At 43.1% G+C, this 20,898-nt stretch overlaps 1 protein-coding gene across 2 annotated transcripts in view; it reads right to left on the bottom strand.

Annotated features, from left to right (window-relative positions):
* The window catches only part of Efcab14 (EF-hand calcium binding domain 14), a 40,553-nt gene extending 21,033 nt beyond the window's left edge, over positions 1 to 19,520 (bottom strand). Inside the window, exons 1-5 of one of the 2 annotated variants that reach the window (XM_052177033.1) lie at positions 19,189 to 19,520; positions 18,405 to 18,861; positions 16,863 to 17,011; positions 9,835 to 9,980; positions 2,497 to 2,595 (exon numbers count right to left, since the gene is read on the bottom strand). In XM_052177033.1, the coding sequence (XP_052032993.1) occupies positions 2,497 to 2,595; positions 9,835 to 9,980; positions 16,863 to 17,011; positions 18,405 to 18,586 (576 nt within the window). In that variant the 5' untranslated portion in view covers positions 18,587 to 18,861; positions 19,189 to 19,520. The remainder of the gene's footprint in view (positions 1 to 2,496; positions 2,596 to 9,834; positions 9,981 to 16,862; positions 17,012 to 18,404; positions 18,862 to 19,188) is intronic. The other variant, XM_052177034.1, reaches the window with a different exon arrangement.
* Positions 19,521 to 20,898: the final 1,378 nt, after the last annotated feature.

Raw genomic sequence — 20,898 nt, 5'->3', positions numbered from 1 at the left:
TGTTTTCCTAAAATAATTGCTTATAATACTCAAATACTAAAAAAAATAAAGTAAAAGATAATAAAGTCCTGGACTCACAGATGATATACCCACCCTTAAACTCTGTGCTAAATACTCTGCAGGCAAACAGATAGCCAGAGTCAATGCTGCTGACTGCCAGCAGTCAGGAAGATTAAGTCATGACTTTTGAGCAAAATTGGGTGGATATAATTTTTGGCTCTAGGAAACCCAACTGGCAGTAGAATTGTGTCAGCAATTGAGTGTAGTTAGGTAAGAGCAACTACTTTTTTTGCTCTTATTAGTCCTAAAGAACCAAAGTATACAGCAGGTATGACTCAGAAGTCATCTTTTAAAAATTAAGAAATTATGCATGAGTGTCTGGTGCGTGTGTGTGTGTGTGTGTGTGTGTGTGTGTGTGTGTGTGTGTGTGCGTGCGCGTGCACACATGTGAATGCAAGTGCTTGTGGAGGCCAGAAGAGGTCACTGCATCCCATGGAGCTAAAGTTATAGGAACCAAACTCCAGTCCAGGAAAGAGCAGTATATGTTCTTAACCAACAATCTATCTCTTCAGTCTCTATTAGTTACTTAAAAAAAAAAATCCAAAAGAATATTATTTGGTGGGTTTTATATCTTTATATACTGACAAATTATACTGTAACATTAATTTTATTTATTTATTTGACAATACATAGATTTTTAGTCAGAGTTATTTTACTGTTTTGAGGAGGTCTCATGCAGTCAGGCTTGCCAACCCAAGGATGATTTTGAACTTCTGATCTTCCTGCCTCTACCTTCCATGTGCAGGGATTATAGGCCTACATCAACACCACTGCTTTGATGTGTGCTGGGAATCAAACCTAGGGTTTTGTGGATCCTAGGTAAGCACTCCACCAACAAAACTACATCCCCAGCCTCCAACCCAAGTTCTTAAAATTACACTGAAACAAGACCTTAGAACAGGAGATGATAACACTTTCAATATTTAGAAAACTATGTGACATAAATACAAGCTAGCTAAGTTTTGGAGATGAATTACCATTTCAAAAGTGCATCATCATTTGCAGTAAAAGCAGTGCCTAGCAGGATGGCAAAGAGAGGACATTTGGGGTAGTCTCTAAGTTACTATGCTATGTAAGCCCTGTTGTTACAAAAAGCCACAGACACTCAAAGGCACCTACTGTTTGAGAATCCTCACTGGCTGGCTGGCTGAGCCCGGCAGGGCACAGGATGATAGTGAGCTCTTGTTTAGGGGTTGTTTTTAGGAAAGCAGCTGACAGATCATGTAAATCCTAGAATGAAAGTCTGAAACTAGTATTTCTACCAACTGCAAAGTGCCTGGTACACTCGGGAGAAAGCTCCACAAGTGTTTATTGAATTAAAGAGAAGAGAACAAGGCAGTTTCCTTTTCTAATGCAAGACTGCCTAGGTTTGCCTCTGTAAAGCTACAGAGGCCTGTCTTTTTCTACTTGATTCTTGGGAGTAATGGCATGAATCTGCCTCATTAAAGTTGCTTTGAGCTTTTTAATGTAAACCCTGAGAGCAGATGATCATGCTGGACAAGTAGCAAACCACGTAGTGCTGTGGTTGTACAACAACAAGTTTTATTGTTGTTTGTGGTTTAGAAATTTCTCACTTTGTATAACAATTTAGACATTTATAAACAGAGTCTGGAATATAATTGAATCAAACAAACATCACAGACTAATTTTTAAAAGCCATGAATCCTAGATTTAAAATTCACTGCGCCAGGGGCTCTTATTTCTAACAACTTTTCTTTCATTTCTTGTTGTGAGGGATGGTCCCCGTGATCAATGAGAAACCTGTTCCCCTCCTACCTCTTTTCACTCCCTATTCAGTTCTAGGCATTCCTGTCCTTGTCCTTCTGGCTAGGACTTGTCTGCTATGTCTACATATAAACAGAAACTATGCACTGATCTTTGCACACAGCCCTGGATTCTATAGTGCACACACAAGTAATTGTTTAGGATCTATACAAATGCTTTTAGAAAATACCCAACTGTTTCCAAAGTAAGTTTTTTCAATTTATACCCCAGAGTGTTTAAAAGTACCCTTGTCAAAACCTGCTCCCTAATTTTTAACTTCAGCATCCATTTTAGATCATCTTTAAGCAGCAAAACAAAACAACTCAACTCCTTTCCAATCATAGAAAAGCAGAGTTTTAAAGTAATTCTCATCCACAGCTGGTCATGAAGTGTAATGATAAACTAAAATGTAAACTACCACCTGTTAACACAATGGTACCAGAAGAGCAATTCTGAAACCCACACAGACAAATGAAAAACTGTATGAACCATAAAGTAACCTGTTGAAAACTAAGGGCCTAACTACCAAAGTTTGTACTCCATAGAATACAATCATATACTACACTGCTCTTTTGAAGCAGCTGATTTCAAATACCAGGTTTTGGAAGGGAATTGTCAAGGTGCAAGAATTCGAGCACTAGGGTGAGCACAGTGCCCAAATGCAGCACTCACCTTCTGCAGTCCCTCTACAGTGCGAGGCAGGCTGAGCAAGTCTGCGGCCGACTTGACACTGGCTTTTAGGTGGTTTACTGCAGAACTCAACAGAGAAATCTGAAAAAGATTAATAAACAATGAACACAGAATTTGTAGAGTATATCCTTCCTTCGCAAACTCTTTAGTTCACACTGTCAGTACCTGTCAGCTCACCAGAGTGGAGAAAAAGCAATCCTGTGGGAGGAGCGGAGATGCAGGCAGGAAGCACCAACAATCCCGAGTTCTCTGCCCAGTCTGAACTGGTGCCAGAGGGCAGAGGCTTGCAAGTGTCATTCTTCACCTTAGTCCTAGCAGTGTCACAGTGTAAAACCCTTCAATTACTCAAAAGATGCAGTGACTACCACACAATCCTTCAACAGTTGAACAGAAAAGACTGATGATCAAGGACCACTTCAAAACTTCACTTTGGTAAAATAGAACACCTTAGTTATTTCACTGAACTTTTGTTCCTGTCCAAGTGGGAACATACATTATAAAGTAAAAGCCCATCACCACAAAATATAGTCCTCATGAATGGTATCCTGACAACCTGAACAGCACTTTCAGCTACTTGGGGACTTGGTTTTGGTTTAATAATGTGATTAATATTTCAAACTCAATAGCTCAACCACAGCATTACTCTGTACCCTGAAGGAGCTCAATAAATACCCACTGACTCACTGAAGGATGCAATGAATGTATTAAAACAAATTGAATAAAAATAAAATGTGGCTTCCTTTCTGCTACTTAGGGGTAGGATTCTAAGTAGCTGGATTCCTGTCTTGAATGGGGGCTGGGAGAGCCTGAGTAACATGCAATTTCGGGCTTCAAGTTCACATTCTAACAAATCTTGCAATGCGACTCAAAACACTCTTCAAAGAGTCTGAGTACCAGACTGTTTTCTTATTCTAAATTTTAGGATGAGAACAAAGGCCTAATCAATAGTTGAAACAAGTGGCATCCCAAACACCCAACTTTCTGGGCACTTGCTACAGGTCAAGCTGTGGCAGGCATGAGAGGATGTGAGACAGCAGAATCTTGGCATTTGGCATTTTCTCTGTGCACCTTAGTTAACGGCAACCTTAGGGTTTTAGCCTTAACATTCTGCTAAGCTGCCTCACAATTTCTGGCATACAGAAAGTGAGAGATAATGAAGGTTTGTTGTATTAAAGCCAGTAAGTTTAGAGAGTAAATGTAACCCAGCAACAGATGATTAATATGTTACAAGAATTAAAGGGCCCGTGACCAAGCTCTTAGCACATTGCTGAGTACAACCGATTAATCAGTGGCAGTTCCTTAGGAGTGAGATTTAGTGAGCACTTATACATGCCATCCTCCCTAAGCGTTCTCAAACATGCAGACCACTCACCAGAGTTCTAGCTCTATCTGAAAACAAAAAGGTGAGACACTCAGCCCACACTGAAAAATACTTTTAGATAGCTATAAACCTCTTATAGCAGCAATTATATCAGGGAGGCTGTGGTTTTTGTTGTTTTTTGTTTTTTCCATTCCTTTAAGAAGCTCTGGATAATATTGAGGCTTCAAAGAACATAAGGAAACAGGCGTTCTCATGTATTGTTCATGGGGATGTAAACTGAAAAAGGATTGTTTTGAAAGAATAGCCCTCAAATGTTTATATCCTTTGTTCAGCAACTTCATTTACAGAAACCTATCTTGAAGACTGCTTGCTCACAGGCACAAGGAAATATGCACAACAGGCCTTTCTTATTTGTACCAGCAAAACACTAGAATAATCTAGATGCCTATCACTAGATACATAGATATATTCAGTAAACAAAGGACGCTGGAGGACACCATCTACTGAATGTCTCCATTTATTTACATATACACTTGGTGTAACAGATAAGCTGATAATATTAAAGCTATTGTAGCTTTAAACCACATAGTATAAACTATGCAGTGCAGAGTGTGTCACTGACAAGAGACAACTATATGGGAATATGAGATTCCTCCCAGCGATGTTTTCTGATTATTCTACATGCCCTATTATGTGACACGATACACACTAGTGAATAAACTCCTTTCACTGACAACCGGTAATGGATCCTAAAGGGATAATAACACACTGTGCTCTGAGTGGTCTGGGTAGAAACTATTCTTTCAGGTACTCCAATATCTTGAGGCTCTAGCAGAGCTAGTCAGAAGTATCTTAGGAACATTATGGTCTCAGAAAAGGCCAGTGTGGCTGCTGGAAGCTGCCATTTCACCTAAAACTAGAGAAGTAATAAAAACCAACTCAGGAGGAGCAGGTTAGGCCTTCTCTCCATGCCACAAGCACTGTGGGTCTGGACTCTAGACTCTGGAGAGTCAGCTGGATCACAGACTGGTCCCAGCTCAGTTATGTGCTCCTACACCCTCTTCAGCAGAGCAAACTGTGTGGGAAACTCTAGTTTACATATATAGTTTATATAGTTACTCTATATACATGCACAGTTGGACCGGAGAGACAAGGGATGCCCTCCCCTTGTCACTGGTCTCAGAGATTCCAGAATGTGAGACCGGATTCATGTATTACATCAGAACTTATCAACAAATGTCACATTTTACAATCTGAAGATACTAAAAACTGAGTCAAATAGAAAGTACTAAGGAAAAAAAAATCACATTTAGCCAAAGATAAGTTATAACTTCTATGTTAGTCTATGATTTTTTTTTTTTATTCAGCAAAAGTAGAAACAGCCATTGTAGACTATTTGCTTAATATAAAATTTTATACTTCAAAAGCAGAAGTGCTATTTTTTCTTCAGGGTTGAACTTAATGTTCTTTAAATAGTGAGGAAAAAGTTACGGAAATCACAAATGATGAATTATTATGAGTAGGGGTTTCCTACACAGTCCTGACTGTCCTGGAACTTGCTATGTAGACTAGGCTGGCCTTAAACTCAAGAGATTCTCCTGCCTCTGTCTCCAAAGTGCTGCAATTAAAGGTGCAACTGGCCCTACGTACTCCTATAAAAATGGAAGGAAAACAGGTTCCCAAGATTTAAATCCTTCAATGCTAGATTTACACCCAGCGGCAATAGCGTAAGCTCTTTTACCTCTGAGTCTCAGTTTTCTTTTCTTCTTTTTTTTCTTTTTTGTTTGTTTGTTTTGTTTTGTCTATCTGCTTTGCTTTGCTTTTTGAAACAGGGTTTCTCTGTACAGCCCTTGCTGTCCTGGAACTTGATCTGTAGACCAGGCTGGCCTTGAACTCACAGAGCTCTGCCTGCCTCTGCCTCCCAAATGCTGGGATTAAAGGCATGTACCACCACCACCAGGCAAATGTCAATTTTCTTATCTGCATTGGGTGTACCACTCACTACTTCAGGTAACTTAAGGACACAGAGAAAGATCATACATGCTGTTCAGCTAACAGAGTGGTGTGCACAAAGGAAACATTTAGTGTATAACAGTTATCTATCACCACTACCCAGGTTTTCACCACCAGCTTGAGGCCCAGCACTTGTACAGTCTCCTGGTGCAAGTAGATGTATATGCAAATGACTGTCACTGGAGTGCTCAGAAGGGGGGGGACTACAGAAGGGCACCTAAGGTCTTTGATAACAGTGCTTGTTGATTTACTTTATCTCTGGCTTCTTCGGGGCCCAAAGAGGGCTATAAGGAAAGACTAAAATTTCCTCAATCCAAAGTCTTTTCACTTGTCTATTGTTTTACAAAGGTACTCCATTCTTGTTATTAGGTAGTTATCTTCTGAAAAGCTACAGCAAACAATGGATTAGTGAATGCTAAACACTGTTCCTAGGGGTGAGGGCTAGGTTCCTGTGAGCCCTTTGGCCACATTTTCAGTAACACCTCAATTTAATATATAGCCCTGTTTTACATGTGTTCTTGGTTAATCATATTTAACAACACTGCTGAGACTGACCTCACAGCCGCAGCAGGAAAAAGTGATGTCTGACAGACCCCCCCCCAATACCTCCCCTGCAGTAAAATCAGACACAGTGGATAAAAATGTAAAAAGGGACATGAGATACAGCACAGAACCCCACTTGTTTACTGCATGACAGCAGAACAAGGGAGAGTGTTCCAGCTTTCAGTGTCTGTAGGGTGACACAAAGCTACTGTTGCTGTGCATGTATCAATGGATGATTAAAAAGCTTCATACTCACAGATTCTGAGGTTACCAATAAATTTTAGCAGGTAGATAAAATTACAAGGATTAACTGTACTGTGTCCTACAGAGTAACCGTCTCTTTCTCCATGGCCCACCTGGTCCATCTCCCTTTCAGACTTAGCACAACACTTCTGGGAAAGCTGGTCCTAACGTGGGTTGCATATTCATTTAAATATGGCCTCAGCATTTGAGCCTCATGGGCCTATTTCATGTGAAGCTGCTTACTTTCCTATTTTCTGTTTGTCCATAAGACCATTGGGATAAGTAATTGCATCTTTTTTGGCTCTAAACCTACTATAGTCTGAATGTTGGTGCTCCCCTAAAAGTTTCATGTTCAAAATCTCCAATATGGTGGCAGTAAAATGTGGGGTCCTTCAGGCATGATAAGAGAGGGCTCTACTTTCACCGATAGTCCAGTAAAGCCATTTCACCCCTTCTGCTAATGAAGCTATAACAAAAAGGGACATGCATGGAGCAGACAATGCACCTTCAACCAGAAACCAAATCTGATGGCATTCTGGTCCTGGAGTCCTGGGCCTCCAGAACTGCAAGTAATAGATTCCATACTCCTAAGTTACCTAGTCTAAGGCTTTCTGTTAGAGCAGTCTGAATGGACTGAGGCACAATCAAAGGCTTTAGCTCCATAAAAGGAGCTTGGTAAATATTTGTCTCCACAAAAAGGGAGGTGTCCTATAACCGTCAAGAGGGAACAGGCAGGCCGGGCAATGGTGTTGCACTCTAATTTTTTTTTTTTTTTTTTGATTTTTGGATTTTTGGATTTTGTTTTTTTTTTAAGACGGGGTTTCTCTGTATAGCCCTGGCTATCCTGGAACTCACGCTGTAGACAAGGCTGGCCTCGAACTCAGAAATCCGCCTGCCTCTGCCTCCCAAGTTCTGGGATTACAGGCGTGCGCCACCATGCCCGCTGTGAACATTATTTTTACTTTTCTTCTATTTTGGCTCACTTTGGCCACTGACTTGAACGGAGACCTGAGGTGAGGTGTAGCACTGACTGGAGAAGCCCAGAGACTGCCAAGCTCCCTTTGGGAACAACACTCAGCTCTACCTCATTGCATCCCATCCATCCGGGCAATGTTAGCAGAGAACTCTTCTGTAGTACGTTGGCTTTAATAAGTCAATCTAGCATCTCATAAGGTTTGCTGCTACTAATCTACAAAGAGTTTTAGTCTGACCTTCTCCAGATTCATGCACAAGGTCGGAGGACGTCTTAGAGCACACCAAGGGCCAGTGTTCTCTTTGAGCAGTCCTAGAATGCCAGTGTGTAAGGAGGAGATGGAGACGGACAGTTGATGTTCTTAACCTTGCCTGAGAATGGTTGACCCTGTTCTGCCAACTGGGATCCACAGACTGTCCAAGAGAAACGTTCATTCTTCCAGAGCTGTGCTATTCCCACCTGATGTCATCTCTGTGATGTCATCTCTGTCCACACTGCTCCTTTGCTGTGTGCACGTAGGGCCACAGGTAATTCTATTCTCTGTGCACAAAAGAAATGAATATCTGCTTTTCTTTAATTACCGAGAACCTAAGAATAAATGATAACTAGTAAATACTAGTTGGTATCATCTGTCACTTGTTTCCTCTGAGACATAAAATAAAATAAAATAGAACAAAACAAAACAGAGCTAGGTGTGGTGGCTTATATCATCTTAGTGTTCAGGCCAGCATGGGCTACGTAATGAAACTGTCTCAAAACCAAAACCAAAATAAAACAAAGCCCCCAAAAGGAAAGACTAGGAATGTTATACGGCACTAAACACTTTCTGGGTGAGCCACTGCTTTCAGAAATTTCATTTTAGCTACTTTCGGTGTCTTAGTCTACTTCCTGCAGCCAGAGCTAAATACCATAGAGTGGGTGACTTATAAATAGGCTCGTTTAGCTCACGTAAGAATCTAAAGAGGACTTTTTGGCTTATCATAAAGTGGAGGGTACCCCACGTGTGTGATAAGAACACGCACGCTGCCAGATGGCTTCCCTTTCTCCCCGTGAACCATTTTGGGGTAAACGCTAATTACCCACGGAAGGCCGCCCTTCCACATACACTTGACACTTGAACTGGGGGACACAGTCACACCACTGCACAGTGTCACACACTGCTTACTGGGATATTTTTATAGATATTTTTACTGTGGGTTCCAGGCAGACATTTTATTTTCCTAGACCACTGAATTTCAGCCTTAAACACTGAACTATCCTACTCTCCTACTCCCAAAATGTGGCTGAAAGGTGTGACTTTGTAAGTATTAACAAGCCTGTTCTTCCAACACTGCTCCCTCTTACTGGCTCATTCTGGACTCCATCCTGAAGACATTGTTCTCTTAATCCCAACTAAGATGACAAGCCCAATTTTAAGTATTTTCCATGTGTATTATTTATTTGGTACTTGAGTTGTCTTTTCAATGACCATATCTTTTCTAAGTAAACTGACAACAACAACAACAACAACAAAGCCAAACTAAAACAGTAACAGCAACAACAAAACCAACTCAAAACCCAAGGCCGATGACCACAGGCTCTGCATCCCAGTACTAACTGTGGCTCTTTACATGTGTGAGAATCTCGGTCAGAAACCCTTAGAATAAACATGGCTCCTCTGACAGTCCTTTTGGAAGCAATGCCTACTGAGCTCTGAACAACTCTGAGGCTGAACAGGTTTCTCTAGACTTGCTTGTCTGGCCAAAGAGTCAGGTGACTCTCTGCCTGCTCCTGAACTATTCTACCTGACCATTAGCCATTTGGCTGTTCCAGACCTGGCTTCCCACTATAGCACTGTACTCCAGTATAACCCTCTAAGTTTGTAAACTCTCATAAACAAAACAAACTCATCTAATAGCAACAGGCATTAGATGGTATTCCTTCTTATTTGATACTATATTAGTCTGTAGAAAAAGCTGACTCAGTTATTTATAATGTGGAAGTCTGCATGTGCAGAAAGGGTTAACATTTTAAATACTTGGTAAATGCATTTAAAATTTTGGCAAATGATAGGTTACTTTTTTTGTTTTTGTTTTTGGCTATTTTACTATTTTAACATGTTGTGATCCCAGTAAACTCCAACTTAAAAAGACAAAACTTGAATTATAAATTCATACTAAATGCTCCTCACCAACTAATGTAATTCATTTCCACAGCTTACACAGGAATAAAGTCACACTTTCAGTACCTGCTTATTCATTTCTGTGATGTTGATCCAGACTCTGCTTAAGCCCAGCTCCCCAGACTCAATCTTCTCAAGTTGTTTTTGTTTGCTGAGAAGTTCCTCATTAAGTTTGGGGATTTCCTGGAATGAGCTTTTCTGATTAGACTCCACTGAAAGCAAAATAAAAACAATTGTAAATAAAGATCACATTCCCTCTGATCCCAAAATGGAGGGTGAGGAGCGGGGGAAGCAATCACAAGGTAGGACAGAAGGGAAGAAGAGAGATTAATGAATAATAAGTGAATTAATTTTGGGATGATGATGACTTAATTCACAATTACCTAATTACACTGAAAAAGAGGAATGTGGGGGCAGGGCGGCCCTGTGATGTAAATGTGCAGCTTTACCACTTTTAACCAGGCATGCAGTCAGTGATAAATAAATGTCTGACCAGCATTCAGATTAGTCAGTTAGACTTACAACTCCTATCCCACGAATGCACAAAGTGCTGTTACAAACTACCTCTAAATGCTTATTTTCTTCTACTTCAAGTTGGCTGACTGAGAGGGGGGTATTCAAATACTAATATGAGGAATAAGATTATTTCACAAATAGTGTTTTCTTAACCAATTCAAAAGCTAAGAAGAAACAGAAGATAAACGTGTCAGGTGAGGCACAGGGGGACATTTAGACTCTGTGGAAACAATTCCTGCATGGGTAAGAGATCTGAAGCCTGAGGCCGAGGCCGAGGCGGAGGCTGTGCTCTCCCCCTCCTCCTTTAAAAAGCATTTTTTTTCCTTCTTAATGGAAAATAAAATATTGATAATGGCTGTTCCTCCAGAATGAAACCTACGTCATTTTTCTTCAGGTCACAGACTTCCTGATTAGTTACTGTTCTCTCTCTCTCCCTCTCTCTGTCTGTCTTCTCTCTCTCTGTGTGTGTCTGTCTGTCTCTCTCTCTCTCTCTCTCTCTCTCTCTCTCTCTCTCTCTCTCACACACACACACACACACACACACACACACACACACAAACACACACACAGTTTTGAGCCCCCAAACTGGCATACAGGGTCAATATAAAATAATTTACTAAAATGTGAACTCCATGACTTGGTTTTGTCTATTTCTGTATGGTCTGCACTTAGAATATCATTTTAAGCACTTGGTAAATACTTGTTACCTAAATAAACCTGGTCTTTGCCGACCTCGCAAACATATGTCTCAGTACATCACTCTCCTCTTCAATCCAACAAAGAGAATTCAGGAAGTAAAATTGTGAGACAAGCAAGCACACTTAACAATAACAAGGCCTCACGAAGACAGGAGGTGGTGGCAACATTCCTCTTAGCAAGCCCACCACGGAACAATTCACAATAATGAAATTACGTATTTCCATTTATTTTTCAAAAGTTGCTGCCATAGAATTGCATTCTAAATAACAGACTTTCCTGAGTGCATTTAGTGTAGTATTTGATTTACACATGGTTTGCAGAAAACATCAGTAAGGACATTTTATTACTCATTCTAACGAATGCAGCTCTGTGTCACTGAATTGCTTAGAGTTTCAGCTAGGTTGTAAAGAAAAGCCTGTCCCGTGAATGCCTTCCATACTCAGGTGGTCAGACACCATCAACAGGGAGGGTCTCTCTTTCCTGAAATCTACATGTGATAAACAGGATTTAGAAGTGGAAAAGAAGTAAGACACATAAATAACCTGAGTTACAACTATTACCTAATACATACATGATGCTAGCAGGCCCTGAGGACACTGGATGCTGAGGAGTGTATGAGCCAAGAGGGGATCGTAGCCATTATCTGATGTGGGTTCTTAGGAGAGACTAGTCAAGAGGCACTTTTGTTACATAAATGGAAGTACGGCAAACAAACAACTCACAATTACTTATTCATGTTCTTTCACCAGGGAAAGTAATTCATTTAAAATTTAATATGTTGAATCTCAAAAGAATTTACCTAATTCTCATTTTTTTTCCATCTTTATGACTAGGGAATGAAAATTTCTACATACAGTCTTCAAACACAACATACCCATGTCAATAGTTATGTCTTGTATTCATATAATGCCCCCGTAATTTGTAATCAACTTTGATGTAATTATCACCAAATGACATATTACTGAGCCTCCACTGTGTGCCAGTCCTCTGGTCTGACACCTCTGTATAGGAAAGATTCTAAAGTTCTTTGACTAGAAGTGAAGGGAGGATTACTATAACCTAAAAGAGTAATGACCAAAGTGCCTTTGAGGCAAAAATACATCTTCATGTGTCATGTGTGGGTAAGAAAATATAGGCTCAGAAAGAATTATGTGATTGTTCTAATTTTATAGTGAGAAATGAGAGCAAACAGGCAAACTAAGCTCACAGGACCAACACTCTTTAGGATGCTTAAGATGTCAATGACACATTTTTGTATCATAGTCATACAACATCTAACATTTTGTACAAAATATCAAACCACTACTTTCCCTGGATGACCAGGAAAGGAGATGCCCGACTGGTTAAGACCTGCCTTCTCTTCTAAATTCTTCCCTTTTCTCTATTGCTTCATCACTGACAGAGGAACACTGGAGATAGAGTTTTGCTTTGGAGAACTGTGGAAGTCTTTTAAAATACCTGATTCTGGATAATGGAATTAAGTTCTAAGGCCAGGGGCTCAGTGGTTAAGAGTGCTCTTCCAGAAGTGCTCTTCCAGAAGACCTGGGTTTAGTTCCTAGCATCTCCATGCAAGCTCACAAGTCTGTGGTTACTGAAGAAATGGCTTTGTAGTGAAGATGTCTCAGGTTCAATTCTCAGTACCCACATGGCAGCTTACAAGAGTCTGTAGCTCTACCTCCAGGGGGACCCAATCTTCTCACACACACACAAACATGCAAGCAATGCATTTTTATAAAAAGTGTTTTGAAGGCTAGCCAGTCTTCGAATTCAAGGATCAAGTCACTTCTCACTGCAAAGAAATGTAAGCCATAAGCCTTGCTGCCCACTTCAGGGGTGACCCCAGCACGCCTATCCTTCAGGGGTGTCCCCAGCTCTCCTACCCTTCAGGGGTGACCCCAGCACGCCTATCCTTCAGGGGTGTCCCCAGCTCTCCTACCCTTCAGGGGTGACCCCAGCACGCCTATCCTTCAGGGGTGTCCCCAGCTCTCCTACCCTTCAGGGGTGACCCCAGCACGCCTATCCTTCAGGCGTGTCCCCAGCTCTCCTATCCTTCAGGGGTATCCCCAGCTCTCCTATCCTTCAGGCATGTCCCCAGCTCTCCTATCCTTCAGGGGTGTCCCCAGCTCTCCTACCCTTCAGGGGTGTCCCCAGCTCTCCTATCCTTCAGGGGTGTCCCCAGCTCTCCTACCCTTCAGGGGTGTCCCCAGCTCTCCTATCCTTCAGGGGTGTCCCCAGCTCTCCTATCCTTCAGGGGTGTCCCCAGTTCTCCTACCCTTCAGGGGTGACCCCAGCTCTCCTATCCTTCAGGGGTGTCCCCAGCTCTCCTATCCTTCAGGGGTGTCCCCAGTTCTCCTACCCTTCAGGGGTGACCCCAGCTCTCCTATCCTTCAGGGGTGTCCCCAGCTCTCCTACCCTTCAGGGGTGTCCCCAGCTCTCCTATCCTTCAGGGGTGTCCCCAGCTCTCCTACCCTTCAGGGGTGTCCCCAGCTCTCCTATCCTTCAGGGGTATCCCCAGCTCTGCTATCCTTCAGGGGTGTCCCCAGCTCTCCTATCCTTCAGGGGTGTCCCCAGCTCTCCTACCCTTCAGGGGTGACCCCAGCTCTCCTATCCTTCAGGGGTGTCCCCAGCTCTCCTATCCTTCAGGGGTGACCCCAGCTCTCCTATCCTTCAGGGGTGTCCCCAGCTCTCCTACCCTTCAGGGGTGTCCCCAGCTCTCCTATCCTTCAGGGGTATCCCCAGCATTCCTATCCTTCAGGGGTGTCCCCAGCTCTCCTATCCTTCAGGGGTGTCCCCAGCTCTCCTACCCTTCAGGGGTGTCCCCAGCTCTCCTATCCTTCAGGGGTTCCTTGGAAAAATTATTGAAACTAGGAACAAGAGGCTCTGATATCTCAAAAGGCAGTCAAGTCAAACCGGCAGGTGGTCTTATCTGAGCTGATAGGTTCCACTGTTTTATCAGATTAAGAAGAAATAAAAATTAACTTACTGAGATATATTTAAAGTGCAAGCATAGTTTTTTAAATATGATTATTTAAATGTAGTAAAATTACTCCACTTAGTCAAGATAACTGTTCATTCCCCTTTTTTTGGAAACCAAAACTAGTGAGTAATCAGTTCACAGTAGTATAGCTTAAGCAGGCCAGGGCACAGTCTCCTTCCCTCATGAAGGCCCTGATTGTCTTTGTTTTCTTTCTTCCTCTTTCTTGCGTGTGCTTATGTGTGCGTGTTGTGCTGGTGGTGTTTGTGTGCCGTGACATGGACTGAGGTAAGAGTATGACTCACAAGAGTGGCTCTCCTTCCACCACATGGACTCCAGAGGCTGGACAGGTCATCAGGCGTGGTGGTAAGAGCCCTTGCCCTCTGAATGACCTCAGTGGCCACTGACATTTCTATCGTGGCAAAGCAAAGCCAACAACACAGTCAGATTGACAATTCCAAACCTGCTTTACTCAGATGGCTGACAAATGCAATTCTGGCTACAGGAAAATCTTCCTCAATAGCAAGCTGGCCCCCACAGCCCAGGTGTATGGATAGAGCGGCATCTCCTGAATATACTATTTTTAGGAACTGGCATTAACAAATGTTTAACGAGTATTTATCGACTGTCTGCCAGGCCTACCACATGTCTTACATTTTCCAGACAAAGAAATCCATGGCAAGCCCAGCTAAGGTCCTAACTTGGTATCCTGTAAACACAGGCCCAGCATGGCTGCACAAAGGAGTCTCTGCAGGGTAGAACCGAGCAATGTATGAAATGTGTACACATATACTTGCTGTATGTGATCAAAACAAGGTATGTCACAAGCCTAAGAAGCTCAACTAATTATGGAGAATTCATAGGAAAGAAAGGTGTACTCAGTGTTACATATAGTTCAACACTGTTTTCACGTTATGATTATTATTTACACACAAAAAATACAGGCTTAAAAATATTTGCAGTATTGTACAAACAAGAATTACACAGGGAGAAACCCAAAGATGTACATTCTGATTCAACTATACACATCAGGATGATTCTGATGAACAACTGTGGTCCAATCCCATCCCTGGACCAGAATGTCAGAAGAAAACCCAAGTGAATATTAAAAGACTGTTAAAGCACTGTCACTAGAGACATACTCTGAGGAGTAGCTGTCCTGACTGATCCTCCTGCCTCAGGAGGCTGTGATTTTCTAGGTTTAAGAGGAAAAGTAAAAGCTCAAATTCCAGTTTTGGAGACACCATTTTGGGAAGCCCGTGGTCAATTTCCTGGTGTGCTATTACCATTGAGGTCTGTGGTTAAACTGAAACTGAAATTAATTAAAAAATTAATTCTTTAAATCTAGAACCAAAAATTACACTGTTGTTAAAAAAGAACAAAATTTGTTAGTTAAACCTGGTTGAAACTACTATACAAGCATGCCTTTCAGAAAAAAAAAAAAGTAGTTTGGATGTATAAAACTTGTAATTAGAATTGTAAATAAAATTGTAATTAGAATATATGACATTTTGTAAGTAAAAAAAGTCTCTTAAAGCACAAAACTCCTTCGTGAGACAAATCTGTCCATTGTTTGTGCTGGGCTCAAGGTCAAAACTGTTATCAGTACACCTATTCAGCACTGTGCACTGTGCTTCAAAGGATCAAATGCTCCCTAAAACTTTTAAGATGGTGATGTTCATGGTATTTGAAGCTTTCCTCTTTGGAACAGACAGCGCAAACAATTGTCCTGTGGAGAGTAGCCTCCTGGCTACCTGTTAGTTCTTGCTCTATGCTTGAACACCAAAACAAACACATGCAGAAAAGCAGAAAACCAGCTCTTCCAACAGCTACTAAACTTTTCAGACTACTAATCCAAGCTGATACAGGGTAATCTGAGGGCACCTGTAGTCATTAGTGAAACTTTTATAGGCACTGAAACAGTAATGTGGTATAGCAGTGGCTATAAATACGGACTTGGGACAAAGGGCAAGAGGAACAGGTATAAATCTCAGCTCTATACACTTACCTGCTAAACAACCTACTTAACTTTTCTAAGCTTGATTTTTTTTAACATTCATTCATTTATTCGTTTATTAGTGTGTGTGTGTGTGTGTGTGTGTGCGAGAGAGAGAGAGAGAGAGAGAGAGAGAGAGAGAGAGAGAGAGAGAGAGAGTGAGTGCATGAGTGCAGATGCCACAATGTGTCTGTGGAAGTCGGGTCAGAGGACAACTTGCAAGGGTGAGTGCTCTCTGTCCAGCACAGGTGGATCTCTGAGATTGAACTCAGGTTTGGTAGCAAGTGTCTATATCTGTTGAACCATCTGGCCCACCCAGTTTCTTCTGAGAATATAAATAGTAATTTTCATCTTTACCACTGCACAGGCATGTGCACGCACACAAACATACACACAGGGGATTGGGAAGAGCAAAAATAATGCCCTCCATGTTAGAGGACTGTTTGGGGAACAGTTTTGTCAGTTGGGACAAGCAGACAGTTGGTAAATGGAGACTCTTGGAATGAATGCAGTCCACTCCTAGGTTCCTACAGTATTTCGAAAGAGGAAGTCACCTGACAGATACTTCCACATTTTAATTGCTGGCTCTGTGAGGTAGAAGGAAACTGTAGTGCTTCAACAGCCACTTTGTACCTGGGGCTCGGCTGCAGGTTGATTATAATCAGGCTTCTGGTTTACAGTTGCTCCCCCTCACATGGAGATAAACTGTAGTGTCTGATTTCAGATGCTACTTGTCCGATGGTACAGAACCACTGAGTGTGTTTATGGGTTGAAAAACAAGTGTTACTACCACTTTTTAAGCTGACAGTAGTGTGCAGACAAGATGCATAACTGCTTACCAAAATGGGCAAATTCCTAATTCAGCATGGGCCAGTTTTTCCCAAAACTTGAAAAAACCTGACTACTTACTTGTTCGAAATTTTTCCTTGAGGACATCCAGATCCTCCTTGAGAGCCATTTGCATCCACACCAAGCCCACAGAGGCCACCACGCAGGCTGCGAGGATGACAAAGACACAGAGGGGGTAGCAGATCTTGCAGCATCGGACATAGTCTCCCCTGTTGGAAGAACACATTCACCTATGAGTGAGAAGGTAGCTGTGAGAACAGCTTTGTTAGCAATAGTATGTTGCTATGCGATTATCTTCTCTAATGAAAGACCAATGAATTTACCAAGGATAACACTTAACGTCTAATAGGAGGAGGTTGAAAATTACTGAATATGACCTGTGAAAAGTTCTATTGGGTACAAAGGTTTCAAACTGCACAGGAAACAGGGAGTTCTCATGGGTTATAGGAAGAGCTTGCAGGCTCTAGATCCCTGTTGTCAATTCAGGAAGGTGGTCTTTGGAGCTTGAACTCAGGGTAAAAACGAGTGGTTCTATGGAATTCTATCTCTGCATTGTGATTTACTGTCCCCTGCAACCCATATATGCTCACTTAGCCCAGGAGACCTTGCCTCATTTCTTGAAACTTCACACATTCTTGACCAAGTTTTACTGCAAAAGGAATGAGAGAAACAAGATCTGCTGGCTTACGTGGACATCTGATATTCTTTAACTTAACTGCCTTGGGAGGATGGAAACAGAAACACACTGGATTTCACACCAAACTTTACCTAGCTTTCAGTTCTAAACTAAGGCAGCAGGGCAACTTTGGAGACTCATACTTCATCAGATGACCTTCGCAACACAAATTTGGCGAGGTCCTTAACTAACCAAAGTCTTAACAAAAAGACACAGATTCTGAACCCCCAAAGATCACAACTCTTTTAGCATCCAAGCCCTCTGCCTAACGCTGGTCTTGACACCCCAGCAGACTTCCTTTGCTTTCAGTTTGCTCTGACAGTTCCAATGTCTGCGGTTTCCTTCAGCTGCCTCACACACTGACCTCTTAATCCCCCAGTCTTCAACCCTCACCTGTTTAGTGGTTGCTCTACCTGAAACTGGTTTGGGGGAAAAAGAAAACAAACAAACAAAAACCCCACTGCTTCCCCGTACCCTCACCCTGTATCTATTTGCAAGGTTCATACTTTTGACAGTAAGCCCTTCACCATATTCTCCCATCACCAATATCCAAGCTCATTAAGAAAACACAAAACAAGTATTGGTCTTAAGGTCCCTTGACCTACTTTTAAAAAATGCTTAGCCCCAAAAGCCTCTCTGCTCCTCGGTCTCCATTAGTAACCTTTTAATTCCTTCTTGGGCGACGGCCCGTTCTCCAAGTTCACACTTCCAGCTTAGATCTGGAGCACTTACTGGACATAGACTGACTGCATACTTTTCATTAGGGTTAGAACTTGCTCTTTCCAACATTCTTTTCCCCCGTCTTCCCAAGGCCTGCTTCCTTTTTTCTTCCTAAGGACTCCTTTCTCCTTCTCATTTGTTTGCCTGGCTGGTAGTAGTGCAAGATGTCTTTTGCCCATTTCAGCCCTCTCCACTGCTACACTCACTTGAGAAAACGAGAGCGATTTCCAATTGCTCCAAATTCCTCTTCCTCTGAGCTGGACTCTGAGTCTGAGTCAGGGGGCTCAGTGCGAAGCAGGCGGTGGCTGCTTGGGCCTTGCTTGGTCTTCTTTCTCCGACTGTCCCCAGCCAGGCCGATCAAAGCATTGAGCTCTTTGCGCTTTTTCATCTTTTTGTGGGGGGTGAGTGGCGGGCCCACGCCTGAGCTGCCAGGTTCGTAGCCAACACCCAACTCTCTCGCTGACTTGGAGCTGCCTTCCAGGGTTGGAAATCCTGGGCCAGAGCCCCCTGATCACTCCCACCCAGAGGTGGGACTGACCAGATCTACTGAGGGCTGGAGAATGGAACCCAGAGGAAATTGGACTCAGGAGGATGGGGGTGGGGGGAGGAAGTTACATAGAGATGGCCTAGGAACTGGCGATCCAAATGGATAAATTCTATTACCTGTCAAAAGGAAAAAACAAAAAAACAAAACAACCCGCTAAGTCAGCAAGAAATTCTAAGTCGTCTAGGCAGCCAATATTTCTAGGAGTGCTCCAGAAGCTGGGAAAAGAACACAAAACTAAAGTACTTTTGATGCCTGGGACAAGATTCCCAATGCAGAAGGAAAATAAACTTGTTTTTGAATGGGAGGAGAGGAGACGTTGCAGAGCAGGCAATGGGAACTCTCTAATCCTTAACTGGAGAGGTGGAGACAGGAGAGCACCCACACTGCCTGGGCTCCAAGAAAACGCCCAGGCCAGGACGCCCTCTGGGATTAGGGATGATCACCTTCCCGTGGCTTCAGTCCTGAGTTTGTAGAAACCGGTGCGAGAGGAGCGGAAGCCTTGAGCAACCCCAGCCCTGCTGCTAGGGCCTGGAGGGGGCGCAGTGATGAGGGGTGACCACCGCTCTGCCAGCCTGAAGTGCTCCGAGTGTCAAGAGTTCCGCCACCGGCGACTTCCTCAACTCACACGCGCCGCGGCCAGTCCAGCCGCGTCTCCGGCCCCTGCTCCGGCCGCGGCTTCACCGGACGCGCTGGCGGCGGCGGCGGCGGCCGCAGGCTCCAAACCCAGGCCATAGCTCCAGCCTTAGCTCACTTCCCCTTTGGCAGCGGGCCCAGGGCAGTGCTTGCCAGTAAGCCGCGCCCCCATTGGGCGCCCCACGGTGACGTCACGCAGGAGGGCGAGAGTGGTGTTGGGGAGGTGGAGAGTTAAAGGGGCCGCGGCTCTGACCTGGGCTGGGTCTGGAGCCCCAGTTAGTAGGCCCCGCCCCCTGTAGGACCGCGGCTGACTGCAGCAACCTAGAGCGGAGGCGGAGTTTTGCCTGCAGAGAAGCAGGGGCGGGGACTGGCATCCGAGGCTCCACCTTCTGAAAAGTTCTTCAAAGACTCCTGTTCTTCTTACTCTTAGACTCTTAATGACCCAGTTGAATTTTTCATCCATCCTTCCATCCCTTCATCCCTCCCTCCATCCATCTATCCACCCATCCACCCACTCACCCATCCATCCAATAAATACATTTCAAGACTGTTCTAGCTCTGGGGATGCTGCCTTAAACACAATAACCAATGTGTTTGCCTCACTGTATATAGTTGCCAGATTTAGCAAATAAAATACAGACCACTAGTAAAGTTTAAAGTTCAAATACCAGATAAACAGTGTTTTTGTTTGTTTGTTTGTTTTTTGTTTTTTTTTCTATGAAGTCCTGGTCGGCCTAGAACTAGCTATATAGACCAGGCTGGTTTTGAACTCTCAGAGATCTGCCTGCCTCGATTTCAAGTTCTGGAATTAAAGGCGTGCATCATCACACCTGGTTTAGCTTTTTTTTTTTTGTTGTTTGTTCTGTTTTGTTTTTCGAGACAGGGTTTCTCTGTGTAGCCCTGGCTGTCCTGGAACTCACTTTGTAGACCAGGCTGGCCTCGAACTCAGAAACCTGCCTGCCTCTGCCTCCCAAGTGCTGGGACTAAAGGCGTGCGCCACCACCACCCAGCGGCTATTTTTTAAATTATAAGAATCCTCCAATGCTTATGACTTCATATTGAAAAATAATTCCTTGTTTATCAGAAATTTAAATTCAGTTGGGCTTCCTCTACTTTATCCGCTCATCTACTCCAGCTGTGTTTAAAGCATGAGCAGCAATAGGCACACATATCACACTTTAGAAGTGGATGGAGACTATGAGGAAATCCGAAATCAGACAGAGTGAGGAGTGCCTGTTGTCTTTGATGAAGGGATTTTTGGACAGAGGTCCTCGGGAAGCCAGGGAGCAAGCAAAACAGTGGTATCAGGAAGGAGTGCTCTGGAAGACCTGGCTTGGCGAAAAAGAGTGATAGGGAATGAAGTCACAGAAGCGTGAGGAAGTAGACCTCGCAGGGTTTGTAGAAGGAGTTTGAGAAACCAGTGAGGAACATACTCTGAGTTTTATAAAAGATGACTCTAGGGACTGGAGAGATGGTCCAGCGATTAAGAGAGCACGGACTCCTTTTACAAAGGACCTGGG

The sequence above is a fragment of the Apodemus sylvaticus genome, chromosome 3 (genome assembly GCF_947179515.1).
Source record: "Apodemus sylvaticus chromosome 3, mApoSyl1.1, whole genome shotgun sequence".
Classification (NCBI taxonomy): Eukaryota; Metazoa; Chordata; class Mammalia; order Rodentia; family Muridae; genus Apodemus; species Apodemus sylvaticus.
This window is presented reverse-complemented; position numbering and strand designations above follow the sequence as displayed.